The sequence below is a fragment of the Chroicocephalus ridibundus genome, chromosome 22 (genome assembly GCF_963924245.1).
Source record: "Chroicocephalus ridibundus chromosome 22, bChrRid1.1, whole genome shotgun sequence".
Classification (NCBI taxonomy): domain Eukaryota; kingdom Metazoa; phylum Chordata; class Aves; order Charadriiformes; family Laridae; genus Chroicocephalus; species Chroicocephalus ridibundus.
In genome coordinates, this window is record NC_086305.1 from 5,450,672 (window position 1) to 5,475,934 (window position 25,263).

Below are 25,263 nucleotides of genomic sequence, written 5' to 3' on the forward strand. Positions count from 1 at the left end.
GGTGCCCGGGGACAGGACAAGGGGTAATGGGCACAAACTTGACCATGGGAAGCTCCATCTCAACATGAGGAGGAACTTCTTTGCTGTGAGGGTGGCAGAGCCCTGGCACAGGCTGCCCAGAGAGGTGGGGGAGGCTCCGTCTCTGGAGACATTCCAACCCCGCCTGGACGCGTTCCTGTGCCACCTGCTGTGGGTGACCCTGCTGTGGCCTGGGGTTGGACACGATGATCTCCACAGGTCCCTTCCAGCCCTATGATTCTACAATTCTGTGATTCTATGATAAACTGGTTCACTTCGGGTCACTTCAATGGCAGCCTTGGGCTTGTATTTACATGGCTGCAAAAGAAACTAAACACTGATCTGACACATTTCCTCCTTCACAGCTTTCCAGGGCCTGGCTGAGGTGGGTACACGTACATAGGCGTCCATCAGACAAAGCAGCTGCCCGTGTACCTCACTGCTGGCTCCTCTGTTTTCTCTAGAGGAAAGCAGACTCCTTAAAGGAGTTCAATCAGCCCTTCAGTGCAGACGCTTCCCCCTCGCCACTCTGCTCAGCTGGTTGGCAATGTCCAGTACGTTAAGAACAGCAAAACGAAAGGCTGAGATCCAGGAAGACTCTTTTCTCCTGAAACAACCCTTCCTTTCAGTGGTTTCCTGGATTCAAAGATCAGGGGATGGAAGGAGGTGGGCAGCTGTCCTTCGGACGCACCTACAGCACATCAACCCACCTCACCTGGAAGAAAGATGTTTCTCCTCCCAAGCAGCATAAGGATTTCTAGTAAGGATTATGAAAAATATGTCTGAGGACAAAGCCCCGCTGAGAGGGAAGTCTGGATGAGGGGACTGAAGCGTGGCTTTCAGCTGCAACCCCTGGGGACCGGCAGCAGCCAAAGTATCGGGCAGAGGCAAAAGATCTCTTCCCATGGGACTAATCTGACCGAAACTGAGCTGGGGTCAACCGTTGCGGATGGGAAACAGCCTCCTCTGTTCTCTCACAGGGAAGGAAGGCAAAAAGCTCACAGGGAACATGCCAGTGCCCTTCGTTGGAAGCAGGACAGCAAAGCGATGTGGGCAGCAGAGGAACGGCCCCACGGCCCTTTGCCCTTGTAGCCCCCGTCCTCCACCCCCTGGGAACCGATAGTAAAGCAGGAAGGCTCTCTACCCCGTATTTACACTGGCGAGATTTAACTCCGTACTGGAAACGGCACTGCTCGTCTGCATCGTAGGCCTGTCCCGGAGCCACCGTTGGGTAGATAAAGTCTTGCTTGGGAGGAGCGTTGTTCAGGCATAATCCCATCCCGGAGCTGGAAACGAGAGATGAGAATCAGAGCTCAGAAAGGTTTGTAGCAGAGCGTCACCGTGGAGGACCAGCAGCAGGATCTCCCGGCTCCGCACCGGGCTGAGCTCTCACATATTTGGCTGCTGGGGGGAATAACTCTATCGGCCCCCTCTGGGCAAACCCACTGCTGAGAAAGTGCTCTGAAATCTGCGCCCTCAGGGCTGGGAAGCACACGCTGGTCCCTGGGTAACGCTAGAAGTTTTCATCTGAGGGTTTTGCAGGCCGTCGCCAGCCCCTGGCTGTCCCGTCGGGCTCGGGGGCCAGCAGTGCAGGCAGGCGCGTGCCCAGGACCCCGGCGTGGGCGGCAGGTCGGCGGAGGGGCTGCCCTCCCACCCCAGGGCTGCAGAGCCCCAGCTGAGAGCAACCAGAGGTGCCGAGCGCGGAGAGCCCCTGCTCTCCAAGCCCGTCCTTCTGCATGCCAGAGCTTTGTAGGAGCGTCCAAATTTTGCAAGAAACACGCCTTTCCCTCCCCCTTCCTTGCCGCTCTCTCAGCTCTCCCTAAATCACGGCCCCTGTCACCACTCCCCCGGCCCTGATTCCCGGGGTCCTGCCATCCCCATCCCGGCGGAGGCTCCCAGGGCCGTGCTTGGGCCGGGGCGGCCAGCATGAACTGTGGAGAGGACCAACATGAATTTCCCGTCCTCTGCCAGCCCCGATGAGACCTGGGGGTTACCTGAGGACAAGGCAGCCTCTGCCGCCGCCACGCTTTCCCGGTGCTGCCCGTGCCACGTGCCTTGCTGCGCTGCACGTCCAGGGGTCAAGAGAGAAAGGGCCAAACGTGAGCTGCCAGATGTGGGATTTGGTGATGAGCCACGTGGTTTGGCCAAGCTTTGCAGGATGGTAGGGCAGGCGGCAGCTCCTTGGGGAGCCTTGCCTTCACTGCTCTTGCAGCGTTACAACAGCAGTGTCACCAGTAGAGGTCTGGCATTCAAACTCCCCGGGGACTTCCCTTCAACAGTGACCCAACACTTGCTTTTTCCAATTGTGACTCAAGTCCTGCTCAGTCTTTCCATTGGGTAGTGCCCGTATCCCACCAAAAAACCTCACCAAAAATTGATCCTGACTCCTTGTTTTGTGATAGAAATCCTGGAGGCTGCCTAAACCCTGGAGGAGAAGCTCTTTCATGCTGCAGAGACATGACTCAGGGAAGGTGTCAATATCAAAACCCTGGAATTTAGGAGCCTAAATCAGTTCTCCTGAATCCTAAAGGTGCTTTGGAAAAAAAACAAAAAACTTTTCTCCTATGTTGCTTGTTCACACCTGAAAACTCTCCTCCTCCGTGTCTGGAGAAGCTGCCTGCACCATGCAGACCCAGCCCTGTCTCCAGATCCTCCTTCTGCACCACACCAACCCTCCTCTGCAATTCCTGGCGGAACTTGAGAAACATCCAAGTGCCTCTTGATTTATTCGTGAAGTTTCTGGAAGCGGGGAACCTAAGTAAAGGTTGCCCACCGCAAGGTAAATGGGATTAGTATCTTCAGCAGGCAAGCAAACCACGGCAAAGTCAAAAGGAAGGAAGGAAAGCACGTCCCTCTCGGGCCAGGATGAGGTGCTGGGAGACAAGAGAGAAGGTGCATGGGCTGTGTGCTTTGGGGGCTTTTCTTTGGCTTTACCCACTCTTCACAAATGACTGTGAGAGGTTGGAGGCGTGTACTGGCTGCGAGGTAAAAGGAAGGGCAAGGTGAGATGGATTCCTTACTCCAGGAAGCTGGTGATGTAATCCCTGCTGCAGGTGGACCATACAAACGGGTTGGTCTTCATGGTGATGTGAGCAGCCATGAGCTTGGCTGTTTCTTGCCCGCGGGAGCCACAGCTGTTGCCGACCCCATCATGATTCATGCCAAACCTGGAAAGCATCACCAAGACAATAGATGATCAGCCGCTGCATTTTCGACACACCTGGACCGTCCATAAGAAGGATTTTTCAGCTCCTGTTGGTAGGAACAAACCAACAGGGGCCCTTCCCTGCGACGGCCACTCCCAGGGACTCTCTTGGCACAGCACTCACGTGTGGCCGATCTCGTGGGCAATGGTGAAGGCTGTGGCCAGGCCAATGTCCTCGTTGATGCTGCAGCTTCGTTCTCGTTCGCACATCCCGCCGACGGGCGCCAGGCCTAGGGAAGCCAGAGAGAGCTGTCACATAGGGTCAGCACGAAGCCTCTGCAGGGGACAGGGGTGGTATCTGGGGACTAACTGACGTGCTTCACACTCACTAACCCTGAGCGCAGACTGCCGACAATAACAAGTTCCTTCCCACCGGTTGCACTGGGCTTTGGGATGGACCCATGGCTCTTAGGGGCTGTGGGCACACGGTCACTCAGCTCTGTCAACTAAATTAACAATGACAGGCTCGGAAATACTAAGAACAGATCAAAATCCTCTGAATTTCATATCCAAACCCCAGACTGTGTGCAGAAGGGGAGCGGCCTTCATCACAACACTGGTGGGGGAACCTGAGATCAGCTGCACCAGCACTTGGGCATCCGAACTCGGTCAGGGCAGCCTGGACAACTGAGTAAGCCAGGATCCAACCTGACCAGCCCCACCTGGTTCTGGCTGACACCCACCATGATCAGGAATCCAGCCTGACTCCACCTGGAGGGGTGGATCATGCAGAAATCTCCCCAGAATCGCGGCAGCAGACTCCCCCAACCCTCTGCCCGTACACTGTCCCACCACCACAGGCCGTGCCGGAGAAGGAAGAGTCACGGCACCTCCAACCTCAACCTTCCTCCCAGGCACCTCGTCTGCAGCCGCATCAGGTCAGAGATCCACCAACTTTTCCTTTTTAACTGCGGTGATTCAGAGCAGTAATCCCTCCCTGACTGCTTAGTCTAGACCAGGGCAAGACAAATTAGGAGCTACAGCCAGAGCGAGCTGCAGGGTCTGTCTGCGTCTAGCAGTTTAAATAAAGAACTCCCTTTATAGTCATCACAAAAAAGTCTTATTTCTCTCCGCTAAGCCAGAAATACTCCACTAGGCTATGGAGCAGCCCGAGATGCGAGCGGTTCTTAATCATCAGGCTGGACCTGACCCAGGGATATAACGGAGAAACGTTCCAGAGCCCATCCGTCCTCCGGGTTTGCTGCTTTTAGTGTTTACAGAAGTAAGGAGGCTACACAGTCGAGCGGGCTGGAAACCACCGGCCCGTTCCCGGCTCCGCTGCCGGCGCTCACGGTAGCGTTGGGCGAGCGCTTCCCCTCACCCTGCTCACAAGGACAGGGGATGGCATGGCCCGCCCTCGCCACGCTCCCCAGGACGCGTGCGCTGGTGAGAAGCGCTGCCGAAGGGGCAGCAAAATCCGACCTACCCAGGGTGCCGCACGGCTTATTCTTGTAGATGCAAATGTCGTACCTGCGGAGAAGAGAAGGCGGCGTTAAGGACACACACAATTTCGGTGGCTCCGAAATAGAGCATCTCCATTTCACTGATGCGTTCACATCCAAACCACTTTGAAACAGCCCATGGCTCAGGAAACGCTTCGGGAATGGCAAGTGCCGAGGGTAACAGGTAAGACACCTCTGATCTATATTTTACAAGGCTCACTTTCCCCAGGCTGAGACTCACTGTGGATTTTTAAGGATGGCGCCTGTCCCTTAACTGTGGGGCAGCGCTGAGCGGGGTCAGAGCTTTGGTTTTGATGCAAGGTGGCAAATCAGCGGGCAAAACGCTATCTTTGAGTTTGGGTGGGCGGTCCAGCTCTGCTCAGGAGCACCCGGTGCACTCCCGGGAACCGGCCGCTTCTTTCCCGAGAGACACGGGGCTCCGGGATCTGCCCCAGCAGCGCAGGGTGGAAGAGGACAGGGCCAGCCTCCTGTCTGCAAACTCAGGTCCCCTACAGCAAATCCTATCAATCAAATATGTAATCCCGAATTTAAAAAAAATAAATAAATAAAATAAGAAAAACATTGCAGTTTGAAAACATGTTCCATTTCGAAACCCACTGTGGTTTCATTAAAATGCTGAAGTGATTTTTTTATTTTATTTTTTTTGCAGTTTAGTTCTTTACTGAGAATTTTCCAAACAAATCCAATATGGGTTGATTCGAGATGACTCTTCCCTCTGTTCCTGGCCTCGACTTCCAGCCATTGCATCAAGGAATCGACTGTTTGCACATCGTTAGCCGTGTACAAGGAAAAGCTAAACGAGGACAGCAAAGTGAAATCTCCTCCCAACTGAAATGCTGCACCCTCGCAATGGGACGGGGCAGCAGATCCCAGAGAGACCCGTTTGGGCCAGAGAGTGAATATCACAATTTAATTGCGGAGATGAACCCCACACCCTCCCTGCGGCTCTTCAAATACCTTCTACGGGAGGTGAGACTCCCCAGACATTTTGGTCTTTGCAAAACCCGGGCTGCAAGGGGCAAGGCTCACGCTGAAACCCACGCGGGGCAGGCAGGCGGGGGGACCGGCGGCAGCCGGGCCGAGACACCCCCGAGCCGGGTTGGGGTGTTGCTCCTTAGCCCCGAGGTGCATTTCAACCCGGGTGCGAGCTGGACTCGGAGCACCGAGGATGCTGACCACGGTATGGATTTAGGGGGCACCCGCACGGCGAGCAGGACCATCCGACACCGCTCCCCCCGGCGGCCCCATGGGGACGAGAGTGGGGAGGAAACAAGCTGACAGCACGCGAGGGGTTAAGCGTAACGTGTTCCTGGTGATCGCTCCTGTCCCTTTGGCCCCTGGCGCTCTCTGGAAGTGTCCAAACCTCTCACTCCTGGCAGGAAACCAAGCGAGTGAAAAACATTTGTTGCTTTGTTTTGAGCGAATACCGTTAAAGCCTTCGGAGGCTCTGGTTTGACACGTCCCTGCAAGAGAAAAAAGCCCGCAGCTCAGCAAGATGTTATCGGGAGACGGGGAATTTATTAGAGACGGGGCCGGATGCGCTGGTGCTGTCCAAGCCTGGCGCGGACGGCCCGGCGAGTCGCTTCGGGTTAGCTCAAACATCTGGTGGGAGGCCGAAGAATTCGGAGCCGGCGTTTGCATCCCACACGTGGGGTGGGAAGGAAAGAAAAGCAGACGCTGCAGCCTTGGGAGGGTGAAAAGCTGGGGCCGAGGGGCCTTTCGCTCGCTCCTCCCCTCCCGCTTGCGGGCTCTCATCTCTCTCCCAGGCTCCCCAGGAGGGATGCAGAGGCAGCGCTGAGGAGCTCCCCGGGAGGGATGTGCCAGGCTGCACACAGCTCCCGCCGCCGCCAGCAACTGGAGCAGGAGAGCGGCGCCCGGCGCCAACGAAACCGGCTCCCGCTTGGAGGCTCCCCTCTCCAGCGCTTTCATTTTGTGACTTTCTTCCACTCCGCAAGAGGGGGGTGGGGAAAAAAGGCACAAACAAATCTTGGCTTTGCCTTTGGCTTCTCCCCAGGCTGCTGCCCCTCTGCCCGAGCAGGGTTTATGCAGACACTGGAAAGTGCAGCCGGCAGCTCCACTGAGAGCTGCCTCTCAGAACCCTTCGTCCTCTCCGACCTCCCAGCTCTCCCTTTGGCATCTTCTGTCCTCCCAGCCGCCTCTCTGTTCCTTCCACTGTCCCCGTCGTCCTCTCTGCATCTTCTTTCCTTCCAACCATCCATCCATCCTTCCAGTGATGCCTCCCATGGCCTCTGCTGCTCCAGCTCAAGCACCATCTATCCTGCCGGGGGTTATTTGTCCTGCATGCGAAGGTTCAGACCCTTTCAACCAGCCCCGGAGGTCAAATTCAGCATCCAGGTTAAGCTGCTGACCTAGACTGCTGTTACAGGCGCACAGAGACACAGGCAGGGCAGGACCGCTCTTGTCCTAAGGGAGTTGGGATGAAGTCACAACATCGAGGGTGTCCATCAGCTACCAAAGGAGAGAGTTCAGCCCTCCATGTAGGCACCTAAACCGAGGTGAGCCCAATCCCGTACTGGCTGGAGGCACGCTGTCGCTGCCATGACGCTCAGGTCCCACTTGTATCCTCTTCTCCATCTTTCACAGCTGGGGCAGATGGAGCTCTCCATTTCAGTAGGATTCCGATGCTCCACGACTCCGGGCTGGGTTCCCACACGTGCCCAACACCGCTGTACACACTGCGCCATGGACTTCTGGTACACAAATACCCATGGCTGCAAGCTAAGCTCCTTGAGAGCACAACGAAGACTGAGGGGAGACAGCGGAGAGCGAGAACTATCTGAACTGCAATAATCTGCATCGCTGCAAGGGAACGGGCAAGTGGACAGCCTGAGGGACAGCCGCTTGCAGGGAGAGCATGGGAAGGAAGCCTCAGATGAACCACATGGACAGAAACAGAGGACACCTGCCCAGAGGACATCCCCTGTGAGGACGGAGCTGGCAGGGCAGGGCTCAGCCTTACCTGGTGATCAGCACTGCAGTGTCGTGGTTGGCTATGCCATTCTCAGGAATAGCGTTCCCGTTGCCGTTCCTGTTCACAATGGATTTCTGCCACTTGCAGAAGCTGTCCAGGGATTTCCCGGCGTGGTGGTTGATCTCCAGTGTGGGCTGGAATGCAAGCAACATGACAGCGTGTTCCCAGGAAAGCTCTGATATGAAGGCACTGCCTAATCCCATGCCAGCAGAGCACTGACACCAGTCCAGGTGCCCCCACCTTTCCATGGAGGCCGTGGGAAAGCAAGACTTTAGGAGGCCTAAAGCTACTTAAGCCTCCCTAAAGCCACCTTCTCTAGAAACAGTCCTCAGAGTCCCAAAGGTCTCCCCAGCCCATAGCCTGAACCCAGTCCCCAGCTGCTGTTGAGAGGACGTGGTGCACCCGGTAGACTGCACTGGGGGATCTCCCGGGGCTGACAACCAGGGGGAACGCACAGACCCGCAAAGGAAATGCAGACACATGACGAAGTGGCTCAGTGGAGCCCACCTTACCTGATCCTCGGTGAGGAGAATCAGCCGGGTCACCAGGATATTGACAATATTGCCCAGACTCGAGTCCTGGAAAAGTTTGGCAACCTGACCTCCAAGAAACAAGAAAAGAGGAGTCTTAAAAATGAGCTCGCTGGCTGGGGGACGGTGCAGCCGGTGGGTGAGCCGGTATGTGCTGGGCACCTGGCGGGGGGGAAACAGGGCTGCTTCATCAGCGTGGGCTGCAGGGGCTGAACACAACCTTTTTAGAAAGCAGAAACGGGTATGGGACTCCGTGGATTGCAGAGCCTCCTAAACCGCGTTCAGACCTCGGTGTCTCCTTCCGAGGACGTTCAAGCAGTGAAGCCAACGTCCCTCAGCACCTGCTCCTTGCCCGGAGCTCAGGTGGGGAAGCCCCATGGTCCTGGCATTACGCAGCCACGGGGATGAAGTTTTGCTGACTGCCCATCCGCAGGGAACGACACAGCATCTCTCAGAAATCTGCCGCCACGCGATGGGTGTTTTACAGGAGACGAAACTGTTAGAAACGGTATTGTTTTGAAATCTGGCGTCTGCTTTAGAAATGCAAACGGAGCAAGCCATGAAAAGAGATCCTGCAGAGGACAGGACAAAGAACCATCACAGAGGGGCTTTCAGCGGTTTGATGGATAACTTCCAAGTCTAGCTCACCTCACAGGAGGATTCAGCATGGCCAATTCAGGCTGTTAATGCATCTACCCTGGTACCCTGCCGCCAGCAATGACCCAAATCTGACGCCGCAGAGGAAGCTCCTCTGCAGTAACCCAGAGACACGGGCAGCGCGGGACGGAAGAACGGGGGTATTTCTCCCTACCCCTCGCGCTGATCAGCCCCCAGGCGTGAGAGCTCACTGTCCTTATGCTTTCCCATGTGTTTCTCAGCTTGGCTGGCCCTATTTGCAATGCTAATTTGAGATGAGAGATGCTGTTCAAAGAAAGGGCTTTGTTCTCCCAGTCCAGATCTGGCCTGTAGCATGGTCAGACGGGCCAGAGTTTACCTCTCCCGCAGTGCCTCCCCTATACAAGAGAGAGCCCCTGCAGGCTCCAGAGTATCACTGCTCATGAGCAGCAGCAGGGTGTCAAGATTTTTGACCCAAAACCTCTTGCTCTGGGGCTGGGGAGAAGCCACTGCCATCCTGGAACTGATCCGATTTTCCCCACTGAGCTCCCATTCCGCTTCTTGCGGGAAAAGCCCATGGCACCCTCTGCCAAACCCGGGCATTCGGGGTGAGGAACGGGATCTACCCCTGCTTGTTCTCTGCTGCCGGGCGTGTGAGCCCCCGGGGTCCCCCAGGGTTCATGATGTGGTTATAACACTTACAATATTCATGATGGCCAGGATGTACTGCTCTATGTCCCGCCGCCCGTGGTACCCCACCATCATTTTGTCAGCCACCACCAGGGTCTCCACGTAGCGCTCCGTGCTGACGGATCTCTTCAGGGGCAGCTGGCCTCGCTGGCTGTGGTTGCCCGACGGCTTCAGAGGGGAGGGCTTCAGCGTCCGCAGCCACCAGTGTCTCCCTTTCCAGGGCTTCTCATCTGAGAAGGGAAAGAGATTTTTCTGTTGCCCTCCTGCAGCAATTCGGCAGCGCAGGGAGGTGAGGGCTGCGCAGTACGAGCTCGGTTTCAGGGAAGGAAAGGCCACTGAGAGGCTCTTTACGCACGACACACAGACCCAGCAAACGTCCCCACTGCCATCGGCTGGATCTGCCGAGCCCAGGGCCGTCCCCGTGCTCCTGCCGGCCCCGCGAGCATCCTGCCTGCCCCCCTGCCCTCCTGCCGCCCACGCTGCGGGCAGAGGCGTGCGCCCGTCCTGCTCCGGCAGCCCCACGCACTTCGCCGCCTCCGCGCTGCGGTGCCCTGCCCTCGCCTCTGTCGCAGGGAAGGGCAGTGTGGATTTAGAAACTACCCAGACAGAATCTGAAAATAAAGCCATTGCAGATCATTTCCTCTTTCCCTTTCCTGCCAGGACCTGAATTTAGGACTTGGCTTTTCCTCCACAGAAATGGCCGCAGCCTCCAAAGCAGCAGCAGCAGCTTGTTTGTAGGACTTTGCTCGAGGCTTCAAGTGCTACTGACCTGACCCTAGAGATGTCCCCAGCGGGGCCATCAGCTCTAAACCCACAGCCTGGAGACCAGCACAGGGCAGGAGAGCTGACTGGGGGATTACAGCCCTTCTCCTGCCCTGTCAGGAGAGCCGTTTGAATGCCCCTCCTTTGTTCTGATGCTGGGTCATCAAACATCCAGCAAGACGGGGAAGACGGGCAGGTCACAGGCCCCCCACAACCTAGCAGCTCCAGCCCCTCTGGCTGACGGGAGCTCGCTCGTGGGGTGCTCGGGGCCCAGCTGTGCTGGGCAGGTCAGGACAGGTCCATCCTGTGGGGCGAGGAGAGGGGGTGGCTTTGCTGGGGCCAGTTGCACTGTGGTTGTTCTGAACTGCATTTGGCCTGTGGCTCCCACGGCACGGTCTTTGCTTTCCAAGAAGCAATTAGGAACAGGCTAACTTTCGTCTGGAAGCCAAGGAACGTGGCAAAGAGTCAGCAGAAGGGGAGTCTGCTGGCGCTTCGTCCAACGTGACTTTGGGAGCTGGGATGGGAGGAGCTGGGCCAGGGAAGGGCAGGTTGTCTCCAGAGATGCTGGCAGGTCTGGGGACACTCAGAGCCTGCTCAGAGCAGGCTGGCGGTGCCCCAGCATCTCCAGAGGCTCCATCTCTTCCTCATCTGGTCAAGTGTCACCACTGGGGCACTGGATGAACATCCTGAAGTGACACACAAAACCTGCCAGGAGCAACTGGGAACAGCTCTGATTCTGCACCCACAAACTCTAATCCATAAGCCACGAGCCGGACCCTCTGCAGGGATGGCATCTCCTCTCATCCTTACGGAGCCGGGGAAGCCTCTGTAAACCGAGGGAGCAGCATCCTGTGTGCACGCAACGGTTTGGGTAGACGGAGAAACTTTGCACGTTCACACGGGCCGGGGATTTCAGCCAGGCTCTGGGACACGGACTGGCTGGTAGCAGGGATGGGAAGGGCACAGGTACGTGAGGAGAGGCCAGGGCTGACCTGTGTGAGTTCCTTAGGAAGTCAAAGGTCTGCAAGGGTAGAAACGGGGTAGACGTTCAATTGCCATTCTCTACAAACGTCTCCCAAAGCCCACTGTGATTGACCAGATCCCACATCCTGCCCTACAAGGCACCTTTTCACCTGGTCTCTAACAGAAGCAGATGTATCTCAACGTGGACACAATTTTCAGTGACTAAAACCCAAAGACAAGACTCTGCTGAGCATGCGTGAGCTACGATTTCTCAATACCTTGTAAATTGGCCAAATTTGGGAGGATTTTTCTTAAGAACAATAAGAGGCAGTTTTTTCTCTTCTGTTCCACGCTCTATTTACAAATTTAAAAGCCCTGCTGCGAAGAACAGACAACAAGAGCTTTCCAAAGACCAGGCCACCATAAATCCTTAACAAGGGTAAAAGTAAATACAGAAAACTTTCTTGAATGCAGGAGAAAAATTTGGTTCTTGGTCATATAGAGCAGTGTGGACCTTGAAAGCCTGGTCTACCGGCACTTTCCCAGCCCGCACTGGGATGGATTGAGGATGTGGTGGTGGGTACAGATACCTAGCACGCCGCAGGCTGCATCCATGTGTGGGTACTGGAGAGATGATCGCTTGTACACGACGTGGGGGCTGCCCTTGCCCTCGCTGCCTGTGCTGACATTGGCTCCCGGGCTCAGCGGTTCAATGAAATATTCCTCCTCATCTGCGACGATCACCCCATGCTGCGGAAGGAAAGAGAGGGCAGGCAATAAAAGAGGTAGAGAGAGAACCGGGCGACATACTGGTGGCTTCTCCTACTGAGGTTTCTGATGATTAACCACTGAATTTCTAGGGACTGACAAACACTTTTGAGAATGTGAAGGAATCCTTCATTTACGCACAAACACTGAACTATATGAACCTACAGACCAGAGAAACCCAAGCCAGATGGTCGTGGATGCCTTGGGACATCTGTGTTCACTAAAGTCCTCTGGAAATCACAGTCTTTCCTTGCAAAATTATGAATAAGTTGTTTCCTATTCCACCCACTCAGTCTAATTGAGAGCTGTCTGTGGGATCCTAAATACCATACCTTCAACTAGCAGCACAACTCAGCGGTGAGATCTACCTCCCAGGCTTTTCAGCCTCACCGAAGAACCTTGGAAAGCAGCTGAGGACCACTACCATCCCCTGGGAAACTCAGGCACAGGGCTGCAGAGAATGTACATGTCCAGAGGCTTTTGAGAAACACACTGAATCTTTGAAAGCTGAAGCCGGAATTGCAGTGGGGCAGCCGTCGGGGAGCCACAAGCCTTTCCTTGCAGCCTGAAACCTGGGTTGTGCCCCGCAGGCATCGCTGCCCCTTTTACACCTCTGACTGGTCACCTCAGTCAGTCGATCTCGTTTCTGCTCCCTTACTTGTTGATTTAGCTAATCATGTTTCTTTCTGGTTCTCCCTTATTTTATTCTTTGAATGAATGTCGGCTATGAGTCCAGACTTCGCTCCCTGCGAGTGGACCCTGCGTGAGACCGTGATGACCGGCCGGAGCAGACCCCAGCAGGAGGAGCAGGCAAACCCCCCAGCTGCCTGCAAGATCTCTCCTCTGCAGCCGGTCCTGTCCTCCACCTAAAAGGTCTGAGCAACCCAAAAAGTTTCTGGCAGCCCATCAGGATACAAGTAGAAGCTCCATCGCTGTAATGGCTCCTGGCACCGTATCTCACCCAACTCCAAGAAACGTGGGTGTGCCATCAATCAGCTGGATTTTACCAGCGAGCAACTGAGGCACAGAAACACGCCTGACATTGCTCAAGCAGGACAAGTATCCCAAAAATCTAAGCCCCGCATTACCTGGCTGTCCTCCCACTCCCCGTGCGCAGGCATAGCTCTGGGCGCAGAGACACCGCCGTCCTGCCATCGGCTCTGCACCGGTGTCCTTTGGATGTCACAGCCCTTCACCAGCTCCGCTCTGCGCAAGGGGGACAGGAGCCCTGATCTGCCGGGATGGGGAGTGGGGACACAGGTCTCCAAAACATCTTGAGGTCTTCGCATGGAAGGCACCACCAGCGTCACTGCTGGGCGTTCGCGGGGGCGAGCCCCTCTGGGGTGGACGCTGCCTCCGTAATAGGTCTCTCCCCCTCTCCCTCCCCGCCATGAAAGCTGAATCAGGGCAGTGTGTGCACAGCGAAGTCCCCATCTCCAGAGTGCCGGGGGATTTCCTCCTGCACCAGGCTCTGTTGCTCTTGGCTCAGCTCCACCTTTTCAAACACAAGCGAGGTACTGTGAGGTTAGCCTGGCGAGGGCTCCGGCGGAAAGCCGAGTGTCGGCCTGCGAAGCCAGCTGGCTGCCGGCTTTGTGGGATGGGGAGAAGGAGGTCACCGCCGGCTTGGGGCAGAGCAGCAGGAGGGGAGAGCACGTCCTGCCCAAAACCCATGTACTACTAGAAGAGGGACGTTCTTACTTAAATCTGAAGCCTCTGCAGAGCGCAAGAGGCCGGGAGGCTCCACCGCCTGCCTGGCATCCTTCGGCAACAAAGCTCAGCTGTCACAGGAGTCTGAAAACTTCCCCATTGCTGACCCCAAAGACCGAGCTCTGAGGTCCAGGCGCTGGACCTGACACAAGCCTGTTGAAAGGGGGCGGCGGGAAGTCCTTAGAGAGATCCCTGTGGTTTGTGGGGGAGCTAAACTGGATATCCTGTCTATGATTCACCCAGGTCATCTGCAGAGCAAGGATGGTTTATGCTATTAGCTTATAACCACACTTAAGAAAAGCACAGCCGCATACTGCGATTCAGCTCTTCCACCTCCTCGTACACACACGCGAGCAGCTTGACGTTCACCTCAGGGGCGAGGACATCTGCCTTGCTCCAAGCATTTAATGTTCATGCTGACTTCAGGAAGGCTTGTCAGACGAAAGCACAATTTCAACACAGACACACAGGGTTGAAAACCCGGCCTGGAAACTGTGCTTTGACAACCTCTGACACAAGAGGTAAGAGAGTGGCATTTCTCTCCTAAAGTCGTTTTCTCCTCGCTGTGATTTTTTTGATGGTAGGACACGTGTCCTTGGGATCTTGTGCAGCCGGTGGGATGAAACACGGCTTTGCTTAAGGCAGAGAGTTCAGCTCCCGGCCGGGCTGAGGCAAAGCTCCCCGGGCTGCTCCCTGCAAGCTCCAGCTGCTTCGTGCTGGGCCCTGCTGACAGCTCACAGCTCTGCGTGTTTTGGAAAATGGACCACTTTGCCCTTTGCTTCTAACAACTCAAGCCTGGGTGACTTTTCCCCCTGGTGCAGCCTAAAGCGCAGCACGGCGTGCCCTCCATGGAGACGCGTGGGGCGAGCCACGCTCCCGCCTGCCCGCAGGCCGGGAAGACCAGTCTACGGGAGCTTGTGCACACACTGGCGATCCAAACCCGGGGTGCCGTACGGTGTGAGTTATGTCATGGATGTTTGAAAACAAAGCGGTTTAGAGCGGTATGCCTTGTAGACACAGAAATTGCTCAGGGATGTGGGAGTTCGAGGACAAGAGAATGGCCTGGGCTTGTTACCTGCTTTCACGGCTTTGCGTTGGATGCTCCTGTGGATGCAGTCCTCCCTTTCCCCTCTCCTCATGCACAGCCCAGCCCGTAATCAGCTCCTGGTCCTTGCTTGTGCCCATGTGCGTGGGCCCATGTGAACCTCATGAAGTTCAACAAGGCCAACTGCAAAGTTCTATATGTGTTTCAGGGCAATGCCGAGCACAAATACAGGCTGGGTGGGGAATGGGTTGAGAGCAGCCCTGAGGAGAAGAACTTGGGGGTGTTGGTGGATGAGAAGCTCAACGTGACCCAGCAATATGCACTTTCAGCCCAGAAAGCCAATCGTACCCTGGGCTCCATCAAAAGAAGCGTGGCCAGCAGGTTGAGGGAGGTGATTCTGCCCCTCTACTCTGCTCTGGTGAGATCCCACCTGAAGTACCGTGTTCAGCTCTGGAGCCCCAACATGGACCTGTTGGAGCAGGTCCAGCGGAGGACCACAAAGATGATCAGAGGGCTGGAACACCTTTCCTATTCAGACAGGCTGAGAGAGTTGGGGTTTTTCAGCCTGGAGAAGAGAAGGCTCCGGGGAGACCTTATAGCAGCCTTCCAGTACTTAAAGGGGACCTATAGGAAAGATGGGGAGGGACTCTTTATCAGAGCAAAGTGTAGTGATAGGACACGGGGTAATGGTTTTAAACCGAAAGGGGGTAGATTTAGAGTAGATATTAGTTAGAAATTCTTTACTGTGAGGGTGGTGAGACACTGAACCGGGTTGCCCAGAGAAGCTGTGGATGTCCCATCCTTGGAAGCGTTCAAGGCTTTGAGCAACCTGGTCTAGGGGAGGTGTCCCTGCCTGTGGCAGGTGGGTTGGAACTAGATGATCTTTAAGGTCCCCTCCAACCTAAACCATGCTATGATTCTATGATTCAACAACACAACACACAACCCCCTTTGCATCTTCAGTGAGTCAGGTCTGTGCAAAGGTGGGCCACCGTGTGCAGTACCCCCTTGGCACGTGTCAGCAGGAACCCGAACCTTGAGACCTCAGCAACTGGAGACCCTCTTCTGTCCCTACCTGTCCCCTCCAAAGTGGACTGATGCCCGCCTGGAGGGGACTGTGCTGGGGCTGAGGGATGGCACGAGAGGATCAGCTGTTGCTGATCAACCACAGCTCTGCAACAGATCTTCTCCAGTGACAAGTACAGCCCTGACTCTGTCAGCTAAAAAGACTCTAGTCTCCTCTCATGCAAATTCCTGACCCTGTGGTCCTCGCTAACCCAAAAGAGCTCCTCTCCCCTCCTTGCTGATGTCCGTAGCTCTCCAGGGCAGAAGGACAGGATTCAGGAAAAGGAGACGTTGTTGGATGACCCTCCGTCCCTCTTTGTGCCTGTCTGCATTTTCCTCCAGACAGCCCCTGGTATCTCTCCAGAGCTGTCACAGCCTGTCCACTAAATCACCCCGGTCCGAGTGCTGCCGGGCCACTGCTTGCCCTGGACTTGCTGGCTTCTGAAGTGGGAAGGTAGGCTACCGCCGGATCCCTCTGAGCCAGCAGCATCCAGCTCACCCTTCACCGCTCTTGTGAACACCACCGAATTGTCTGGGGCTTCAGCAGAGCTCCCATCTCTAAACAAAGGCTAACTGGGGAACCAAGAGTTTATGCAGCTCTAATTTTTGGCTGTGAGGTAGAAACATTAGACTCTATGATATAATGAGTCAGATTCTCAGTTCTGTTAATAACCCGCAGCACTGTTCTGGCAGTGTAATTTAGCAATAAATCAAACGTGAATTCATTCCCATTTGGAAGCTCTTCCACACCGCCAGAATACTGCTAAGAGGTGGGGCCGTAGCAGAAATATGAATCTGGCCTACAGAGGCTTGTTCGACATGTTACCCCTCCAAGGGAGCCATCATCCTTGGGATTTGCTAACAGGGTACGTTCGCTCCATCCCTCCATCTGGCAGGTCATGAAATGCGCTTTCTGTGCCAGAAATAGCAGAAAATCGCAGAAAAATAAGGATGGATGTCCTTAATCTATCCCCAATGCTGGAAGAGCTAACGAATCATACCTGGAGTGGTTTTGAGAGGCATTTGTCTGGGCTATTCTTAAAGATCTACAACGACGTAGGGGCCGCACATTCTCTAAGCAATCTAGTCCAGAGCTCAGCCAGCCTTACCACTAATTACCTACCGTTAAGCTTTCTTGCTGATATTTAAGACCACGGTGTCTATTCCTAGCTGTTAGGATACGCAAAATCAATCATTCCCGCCCTCTTTGCAGCAGCCTCGCTGTTTTTGAGGAATGCCATCTTGTCTCCTCTTGGTGTTCTCTTTTTTGTATTGAAAAACACTGATTATTTCAATTTTTCCCCCAGAAGTCCCATTTTTAGCTCCTGAAGTGACTGGGAGCCCCAGGAACATAACTGTAAGGATCTGAATGCACGTTTGGCATTCCCAGGTGTGCTGTGAAATTCCTGCCCTCCTGCATTTCGTCCTCACTAGCACGTGCAAAACATACCTTTTGCTGCTGCTGTTGGAAATGGAGGGTAGAGAGCCAGAACAACGGTCTAGAACCTTGATTACCCCATTCCAATTAAAATAAATGGAAAAATGCCCACCGACTTCAGTAGAAACCGGACTACAAGCCAAATGCGGATCGGGAACCCTTACAGATGTAACGAAGTGATGTGGCCTTCTTCACCCTCAGCTGGCTTTCAACGCCAGCGTGCAATACTCTAGCTTGACACCAACCCCATGCCTTTCCCACCACCATGGACCTACCTGCTGGGACCCAAATCTGGTTGTACTTCTACAGCAAAGATCAAAGAAGCTGCAATCTGCTCTGCTTTATGGGCAGCTCTAGTTGTTAGCATTGCTCCTGTCTGGGCAAAATGCAGAGACTCACCAGGCCGTTGCAGTTGCTGATGGCAACCTTTGAGTTCAGGTACTGATCCTGCAAGTGGCCAGCGTAGTGGCAGTCCTCGTGGAAATCGTGTTGCCAGTCCACGCCATCTCGCTTCCAGTATTCGACAGTGAAGTGCTCCGCCAGCAGGTTGGAGTGCAGCGTCAGGTTGAGGAGGAACTGGGTTCGGTGGGCAGAGACTTTGTAGAAAACCTGCTGCTCGGATGGCTCGTAGGGCAAGGACCCCAGACTGCGCCGAGGGCGTTGCTTCAGCTGGCTTCTCACGTCAAAGGTGAGGAAGTCCCCGTTTTGGTCCACTTGGATGGGGAACGCAATTTCATAGTGATCGAGGCTGGACAGGAACTCCTCTGGGGAGGGAAAGCAAACACAGGAGGAATGACATCCTGCAAGGAGAGTCGGAGCAAAACAGCCAGCGACTCCAGCGTGGAGCCCGCCCTGCCTCAGCACAGCTGAGCCGCAGCCAGCGCAAGGCAGAAGGACGTGGTCCTGACGCAGAGGGAGTGCAGGATCCGCGGGGTATTCCCAAAGGCCTTCAGAGCCTGGGAGCATCAACAGGCCTTGAGTCTACGGAGCGTAGGCTCGAGCAGGCAACGGTCTGCCTAACCTGGCAGCGTGACGGTAACTTTGGAAGGGTTTTTGGAAGAGAGCAACAGGCTGCCTCCACCAAACGTAAGTAAATAGAGCTAGATAGCCCAGCTCAGGTGTCAAAAAGCTGTTCAAAGCTGATTCAGGGGGATGGGGCCACAGGGAAACAAGGAAAGACGAGGAGATCCTTGTCCATGTGTGGAACTTGCAGAGAATTATCAAATCTTGCAAAATGAATCAAACAGTTCCAACAGCTAAGGCAAGATTAAGTTTCACACAGCACTCTGCTAGTTTATTGAAAAAAAAATTAAAAAAAAAAAGAGGGTGGTTGGGCTAGATAATCTCCAGAGGTCCCTTCCAACCCCTGCCATTCTGTGATTCTGTCATTCGTCCTCTGCAGGTGATGGAGAGAAACAGACTGGTCCAAGGGGCCATTCGGGAAACCCAGACTCTGGCTCTGGACCTGGACTGTCGCCCGTCTCTCCACCTCCGCTGGGCAGAGGGACCCCGGGGTGCGCAGTCACACTCTGTGGTTTGGAGGGTTATTTCGACCTGGGTCCTTTCAGTAACAAAGCCAGCAATAAGGGCTCTTCCAAATGAGACATAACGAGCCTTGGGGCAACAATGCCTCAGGAGAAGACACTCTCACTAGGGAACCATGGAGTTCTTCAGAACATCTACAGCCGCCACATGCAAACTCCGCTTTGATGACTCGCGTAACACCAGTACCGTACCAGCCCCCCCGATCACAGCTGCACTAGCGCATTAGGAACTGGGCATCCTCCTAAAAGCCACAAAGACAATGTCCTTGCAATGCCAATCGCGCGATCAAAATAAGAAAGAGGGTCACCAGAACCTCCCCAGCTGCGTTAAAACGGCAGCAAGAAAAAAAGCCAGACGTTCCAAGCCCTCAGCCAGGTCTCAATCTCTGACACGGCCTGCCTTCCCGGCTCACCAGCTTGGTGCTCCATACCCTAACAGCCTGGCTTAGCACCTTCTCGTGGGGCGCTTGAGTTTTTGAGCCTGTCTCGTACCTCTTGGGAAATGTGCTCTGACAAGGTCACTGCCCAAAACGTCTGCCTCCACTCACCCGGCAACGCAACACTTTTGGCTGTCAAAGAAATTGGCACTCGGCAACCTCTACAGAAATTCCTCATTTTCCAAGCGAAATGTCACAGGGACTGCCAGATTGGATCCGACTGGAGGTTCAGCCGTCTCTGACAGCGCTCTGTACCAGAGCCTTCATTGCAAGACGTAAAAAATCCTGCACTGGACAGGGTAGGACAGCTTGCCCCATCAGGGCGTGTTCTTCTGAACCCTTCGCGGCTGGAGGTTTGCTCACGGAGTGGGAGAGGATCTGCCCTCTTTTCACTCCGGAATATTCTTACTGTGCTTTCTGCATCCCATTTCAGTTGTTTCCTAAGCAAACGGGAGAGGCCAGGCTGCTCCAGGGTGGCTGCCTTTCGCCTGGCTCCACAGCACCCATCTTCAAAGCCTTCCCAGCCATCATAAAATTTGGACTCCAAATTAGACTCTTACCACATGGCAGCACTGGAAAGTTTCCTTTTCCTCTAGTGTGTTTTCCAGTGTGGGAGCCTGACAGAGTGGTTTCCTTGGCCACCGGTAATGGGACAGTCCTTCCCACCAGCTGGGTTTAGGGGTTAGCTCCCATCCTTCCAAACCATAAGCACTTCTGGCACCTCTCCCTTGCCTCGACAAGCCAGAAATAATTATTAGTTTTTTAACTTCCTGTGCTCCAGCTTCTCCTGCATCACACCGCCTCGCGTGTGGCGCGGCCAGGCAAACAAGAGTGACTATTTGCACTTAACCAATGATCTCAGGCTTGGAAAAATTTGCTATCGGAAGTGTCTTGTTTTTCTTTTTCCCTCTCCGCAGTCCACATGGGCTTGCAAAATAGTGACTCGCAAGGAGGTTTGTGCACGCAGTGGCTAGAAAGGGCCTGGGACCCTGGGCTGCGGTCTCCGATCCCGACCCGCAAGGTACGTCCAAGAGGAAAAAACGTGTCCAGAGCCTGGTTGTGTGTGAAAACCCGCTTTTGCTGTAGTGCCGGTCACCTTGCACCCTCTCATCCTCTCAGGGATGTCACTCTGGAAACGGAGGCACAGGAAGAAAGAACGAAGAGCAGTGCCCTGCATCACAGGCGTGTTTTAGGAAGTGATGCTTCAGGTGCCACAAATGGGAAAAAATAACAGAGACTTTGAACACAAGGAAGAAGCCGGTGTCCTCATCCAGGGTTACAGCTGGCTCCTTCCTCTCCTCTAAAAATGTGAAAGGTTAGATTAGGCACTAACCGATTAGGACCTTTTTTACTCCCTAACCCTGTGTATTCCACCCATTATTTGTTCGCTTATTTGCTCATCTCTGCCTTGGTCCTGCTCCCCATATTACAGACCATACTAGGAGCTCTCCCAACAGCAAGAGCGGCACTGTTTGGCCCTTTCTTTCTTCCTTCCTTCCTCCCAGAAAAGCCATCGTGTTCCCTCTGTCCTCTCAGCCACTTCACGCTGTATAAATAGATCTCGGCCTGAAACGTGCAGTACTGCACCCAGCGTATCACAAGGGTCTGCAGTGGCGATAAGCACCCTGGTGTCTCCAGAGAGCTGTCAAACTGCTTCGGAAGAGATGCTATAAAAAGCCTTTCTCCAGGAAAACCTGCCCACGGCTGTGCGGTACACTGGGCACCCCGAAGGACCACAAACTTCCCAGGAAAGGGCAAGGGAGAAAGCTGGTGGGAAGCAGAAAGGATGGGGTGCGGGGAGGGGCACCTCGCTGCCCCATTTTTGGTGGAAAGGGAGCAGACATCTGCAGGGACAGGGACGGCAGAGGAAGGGAAAGGGCACCGGGGAGGCAGAGGGCTGAGCTGAACGAAAGGAGGAGAGGGAAGGTGAAAGTGGAAGGAGGAGGATTTTGTTCCCTCCTTGCATGCTCACCATGGCCACTCTCATTACAGAGCTGCTTAAAGGATGAAGAGGAAGCAGATGTTTGCTCTGGTCTTGTCACCAGAGCAAAGAGGAGCTCCAGCTGCAGCCCAGACACAATTCCTAAGGGATGGCTGTGGAAAACAGCCATACATCCCATAGGATCCCACGGCTTCAGGCTGCCCTGGCGTCGCGGCAGTCTCACTACGTCCTCCAAGGGTCCATTGGTTTACCCGTGAGCCGGGAGCAGTGAGATTAGCCTCACTTAACGTTCTAGAAAACAGGGACTCTCTGATCTATCACCACAGTTAAACTAAGGCAGAAAATTTCCTTTTGATTAAAGCCCGTCCAGCAATGGCGAGCACGTGCTGAATCCCTGGTCGATTGTTTCAGCTGCTGTTCCCTGCACTGTTAAAAACTCCGGCCTGAGTGTACGCGTTACAGCTGAATCTCGTTACGTCTCTGCTGGCTTGAAGAGGCCTTCAGCGCCGGGCTGCTATTTCCCACAAAGATAATTACAGCTTATGAGTATGATACCTTAATCTTTTCCCTGCGTAAAACAAACACACCGATCTGGAGTCGTGCACACGGGGCACGTGAATCCCGCTCCGCTGCTAACTGCAGCGAGTCACTCGGTCAAAATCAGCAGCTCGTTGAAAACACTGGCCTTTATGCTCCGTGCCTCCAACTGCTATGAGGAGATAACGGCATTTCACCCTCTTGAAAGGGTGTTGTGAGGATTATGTACTTACTATCTCAGCAGTGTGGCAAAGAGAAGTGTTGAGTAACATCAATAGCCTGACGCCAACCTTTCCGGACACAAGGAGCCTAAAAAAGTGCTCTGACAGGCAGAGGGGCCCATGGGGTAGCCTGATCTTTGGGAATGGATGGGGATGGGGGAGGGGACGGGTTGCAATCCCTGCCTCGGTTCTCCCACGGCACCACGCTCCCGGCAACATCACGGGCTGAGACTCATCCCCCAGCCCTGCTCAGAGGAAGCCAGGATCCAGGAGAGCACAAACGCATTAACTGTAATTTTGGTGAGCCTCCGGGTTCAGACCGAGGTGTATTATAGCAAACGGTGCGGGGGCTGGTGAGCGAGGGAGGATCCGAGCCGCCGCGAGTCAGGATGGAGGCGATCTGGCAGCGAAGCCCCCGTCAGAGCGTCGCTGCGCTGCGAACGCGGGGCCGCAGATGGAGGGAGGTGTGAACTGATGGACGCGGGAGGCCCAGAACAGTCACCCCAGGCACTGCCAGAGGCTTTGGCGAAAAGGACCAGAAACCGTGTTTGTTTCAGATTCAAGAAAATCCGCCTGTGTAACGTTGCACGTTGCGCAGCGGCTGCACAGCACGCAGCGCTGCGTCTGACTGCCGCTCCTCCGCCCGGCGCGAGCTGCAGCCGGGCAGTGCCCCCCACGTTTAGCAACGAGAGGGTGCTCAGAGCCGGGACGGCGCACGGCTTTCGGTCGCCTTTGTTCCTCTTTTCAGTTCTGCTTCACAAGCCAACCCGCAGCTGTCGCAACTACGGCTCGATGGCGTTGCACTGCTCAACAGCCCGGGTGCGTCGCCGACTTTGGCCCTGCTGCAATTAATCTGGGCACACGCGGTAACGCAGGATTATGGCTGCGTACGTACGCTGCCGGGGCTTTAACACCTTGCACAAATATATGTCTAACTTCGGAGCTCTGTCCTCTTACCTCTGGCACCCGATGGGAGTGTTCATACTGCCTCTGAAGACATGGTCACAAAAGCAAATTAGCATTAAGCAATTTAACTACTTTGTTACCTGCCCGTGCTGTATCTGTACTCTAGGCTGGGTACCAGGCAGCCCACCTCACTTTCCAGTCCCTTTACTCCCAACCTGGAATAAAATCACGTACAAAGGCACGAATCTGTGCACGAGAGCCCCACATTCTGCTTTCCTCGCAATCAGTTGCATGCGTGGCTCTGTATTTAAACACAAGAGGCTTAGGAACACACGGGTACGAGACGGGTACAAAGCGCTCACGCCTGAGCGGGTCCGAGCGTTCACTAACGGCAGCGCTTACGGCAAAGTGTGTGCAAACCACAGCTGCTCCTCCAGCCGCACGCTCCTCCAGCGGAGCCCTCCGTCCCTGCTCGCGCAGGGGACCGCTCGCAAGCGCCCGGGCTGGCTGCGCGCACAGCGCCCTCCCCGTAACAAAGCCTCTATTCATCCGAGGATGCGCCGCTCCACCCCAGTGCAAGAGGAGCTTCCTCTAGTGCTACCACATCCCCTTCGCCTTCTAAGCCTGTACGTGGCCCTCATCTTACACACTGAATTCTGCAAAAAGCCAAGGAGCGTCACATCCGAGCGCAAAACACAGCCTTTCCTCGGAGGTCAGCGGAAAACACCTGCGGATGCAGCGGGAGCTCTGCTGCAGCACAGCAAACAGAGCAGAATTCGGGGCGTCTCCACCTCCTCCCCAGCACAACGTCACCCTAATACCTCCCCCGGGGCCGGCATTAGGGTTCCTGCCAGCAGAGGTGGCTGGATCCAGCTCCCCTCCCCATGGCGAATCCTACCTTGTGACTGGAACGTGTAACCGGGAAAGTTGCACACAGCCGCAGTGAAGATAACAGTCCACGTGAGAAGCCTCCAAGCTATTGCCATGGTTAGCGATGCTTGTCTCAGCGCAGGGAGTATTGTGCCAGCTGAAAGGGCGCCGTCCCAACATGTCTCTCCCTCGGCCACCGCTTATGTAGAGACAGGAGTCCTCGGTCCCTCCGCAGGCATCCTCGGCCGCTCCGTGCTCTCCCCAAAGCAGCGAGGCCGATGGTGGTGTCTTGGCAGCGTGTTGAGCCCGGGCCAGCGCAGCGGGGTCACCATGGGCTAATTCGAACCGCAGGCTGTCGGTGGCATCGCCCCTGCGAAGGAGAGGGTGGGGATGAGCGACCGGGAGAGACGGGCAGAGGGGGAACGCAGGATGGAGGAGAAGGGCATGAGGGAGAAAATGGTGTGCAGGTGAACAAGGAAAGCCCGATCTTAGAGAAGTAAAGAGAGAGATGGGGAGAAAGAAAAAGGGGAGAAAAGGACGGGATGCGAACGCAAATGCAATTAACCACATCAGTTCACAGCACTGGACAGCCACGTTATGCTGCTATGGGGACATTGCACACTTGGGTGCTCTCCCGGGGACAAACTCCGCTCCCAGCACAACCCCCGCTCCGCCCTGACAGAGCGCCGAAGGGCTGCTATACACCTTACACCTGAGGAACGCAGCTCAGAATAAACTGGAACCCTTTGTCCTGTGTCAACACCCCCGAGGAAGCGCAGACCGAAGAGTCTCGGTTACCTGATCTCTCAAAGGAGAGCACGAAATAAAAGCATTAGCAGGTTAGTGGTGAGCAGCAACCTAGACATTCTCTCTACTCCAGTTTCCCTGGCGTTAAAATACACTTTAACGACTGTCACTGCACTGAGAGACGAGCACTTGCTCCCCGAGCGTATTGGCTAAACCTAAAAAAGTGATGGGAAACAAAGGACCCATTCAGCGAACTCACCCTTACCCTCAGCTCTATCCACAAACGGATCGTGAGATTCCAATTGTATTTGTTATTTAAAATGATTTGCTAATTGCTTCAGTGAAAGATTTTTGGCTTGCAGATAATTTCCACTCAGTCTGAGGCAATTATACAAAACTCACATAGTGCTGGAGTGTTGCATAAAGCCTGCGGTTTTTGTTTCTGTCCAGCGATTAGATGACGTACGCAATGAATACGGCACATACCTAACGACCGCCTGGAGAATCCCAAATATCTGAAAGCGATGCTCTGCTCCAGAGCAGCCCCGCGGCGGAACGCAAACCCTCCCGCCAAGGCGACAGATAAATACCTACTGAAGCCTGACTTCAGCCCCGTGACGCAGCTACGGCTTGCGCAGCAGACGGCGGCGCAGCACGGCGGGGAAAGGCAAGACGGATGGTCCCGAGCTGCCAGGAAGATGGGGCTCGGAGGACGCTGCTCTTCCCAAAGGCGTCAATAGCCACGGCACGTGTGTGGTCCTCAGCCCGATAAGGAAACACTTGGAAGAACATCATTAA

General features: G+C 54.8%; 1 protein-coding gene across 5 annotated transcripts in view; it reads right to left on the minus strand.

Moving 5' to 3' along the window:
• ADAMTS10 (ADAM metallopeptidase with thrombospondin type 1 motif 10) overlaps positions 1-25,263 on the minus strand; it is an 81,494-nt gene that overhangs the window by 24,910 nt on the left and 31,321 nt on the right. For all 5 annotated transcript variants that reach the window (XM_063357850.1, XM_063357852.1, XM_063357855.1 and 2 more), the window contains 10 exons: positions 23,747-24,088; positions 17,661-18,025; positions 11,829-11,988; positions 9,526-9,743; positions 8,191-8,274; positions 7,667-7,812; positions 4,650-4,693; positions 3,348-3,453; positions 3,039-3,185; positions 1,163-1,304 (listed from right to left, as the gene is read on the minus strand). In XM_063357850.1, coding sequence (XP_063213920.1) covers positions 1,163-1,304; positions 3,039-3,185; positions 3,348-3,453; positions 4,650-4,693; positions 7,667-7,812; positions 8,191-8,274; positions 9,526-9,743; positions 11,829-11,988; positions 17,661-18,025; positions 23,747-23,834 — 1,500 coding nt within the window. In that variant the 5' untranslated portion in view covers positions 23,835-24,088. The remainder of the gene's footprint in view (positions 1-1,162; positions 1,305-3,038; positions 3,186-3,347; positions 3,454-4,649; positions 4,694-7,666; positions 7,813-8,190; positions 8,275-9,525; positions 9,744-11,828; positions 11,989-17,660; positions 18,026-23,746; positions 24,089-25,263) is intronic.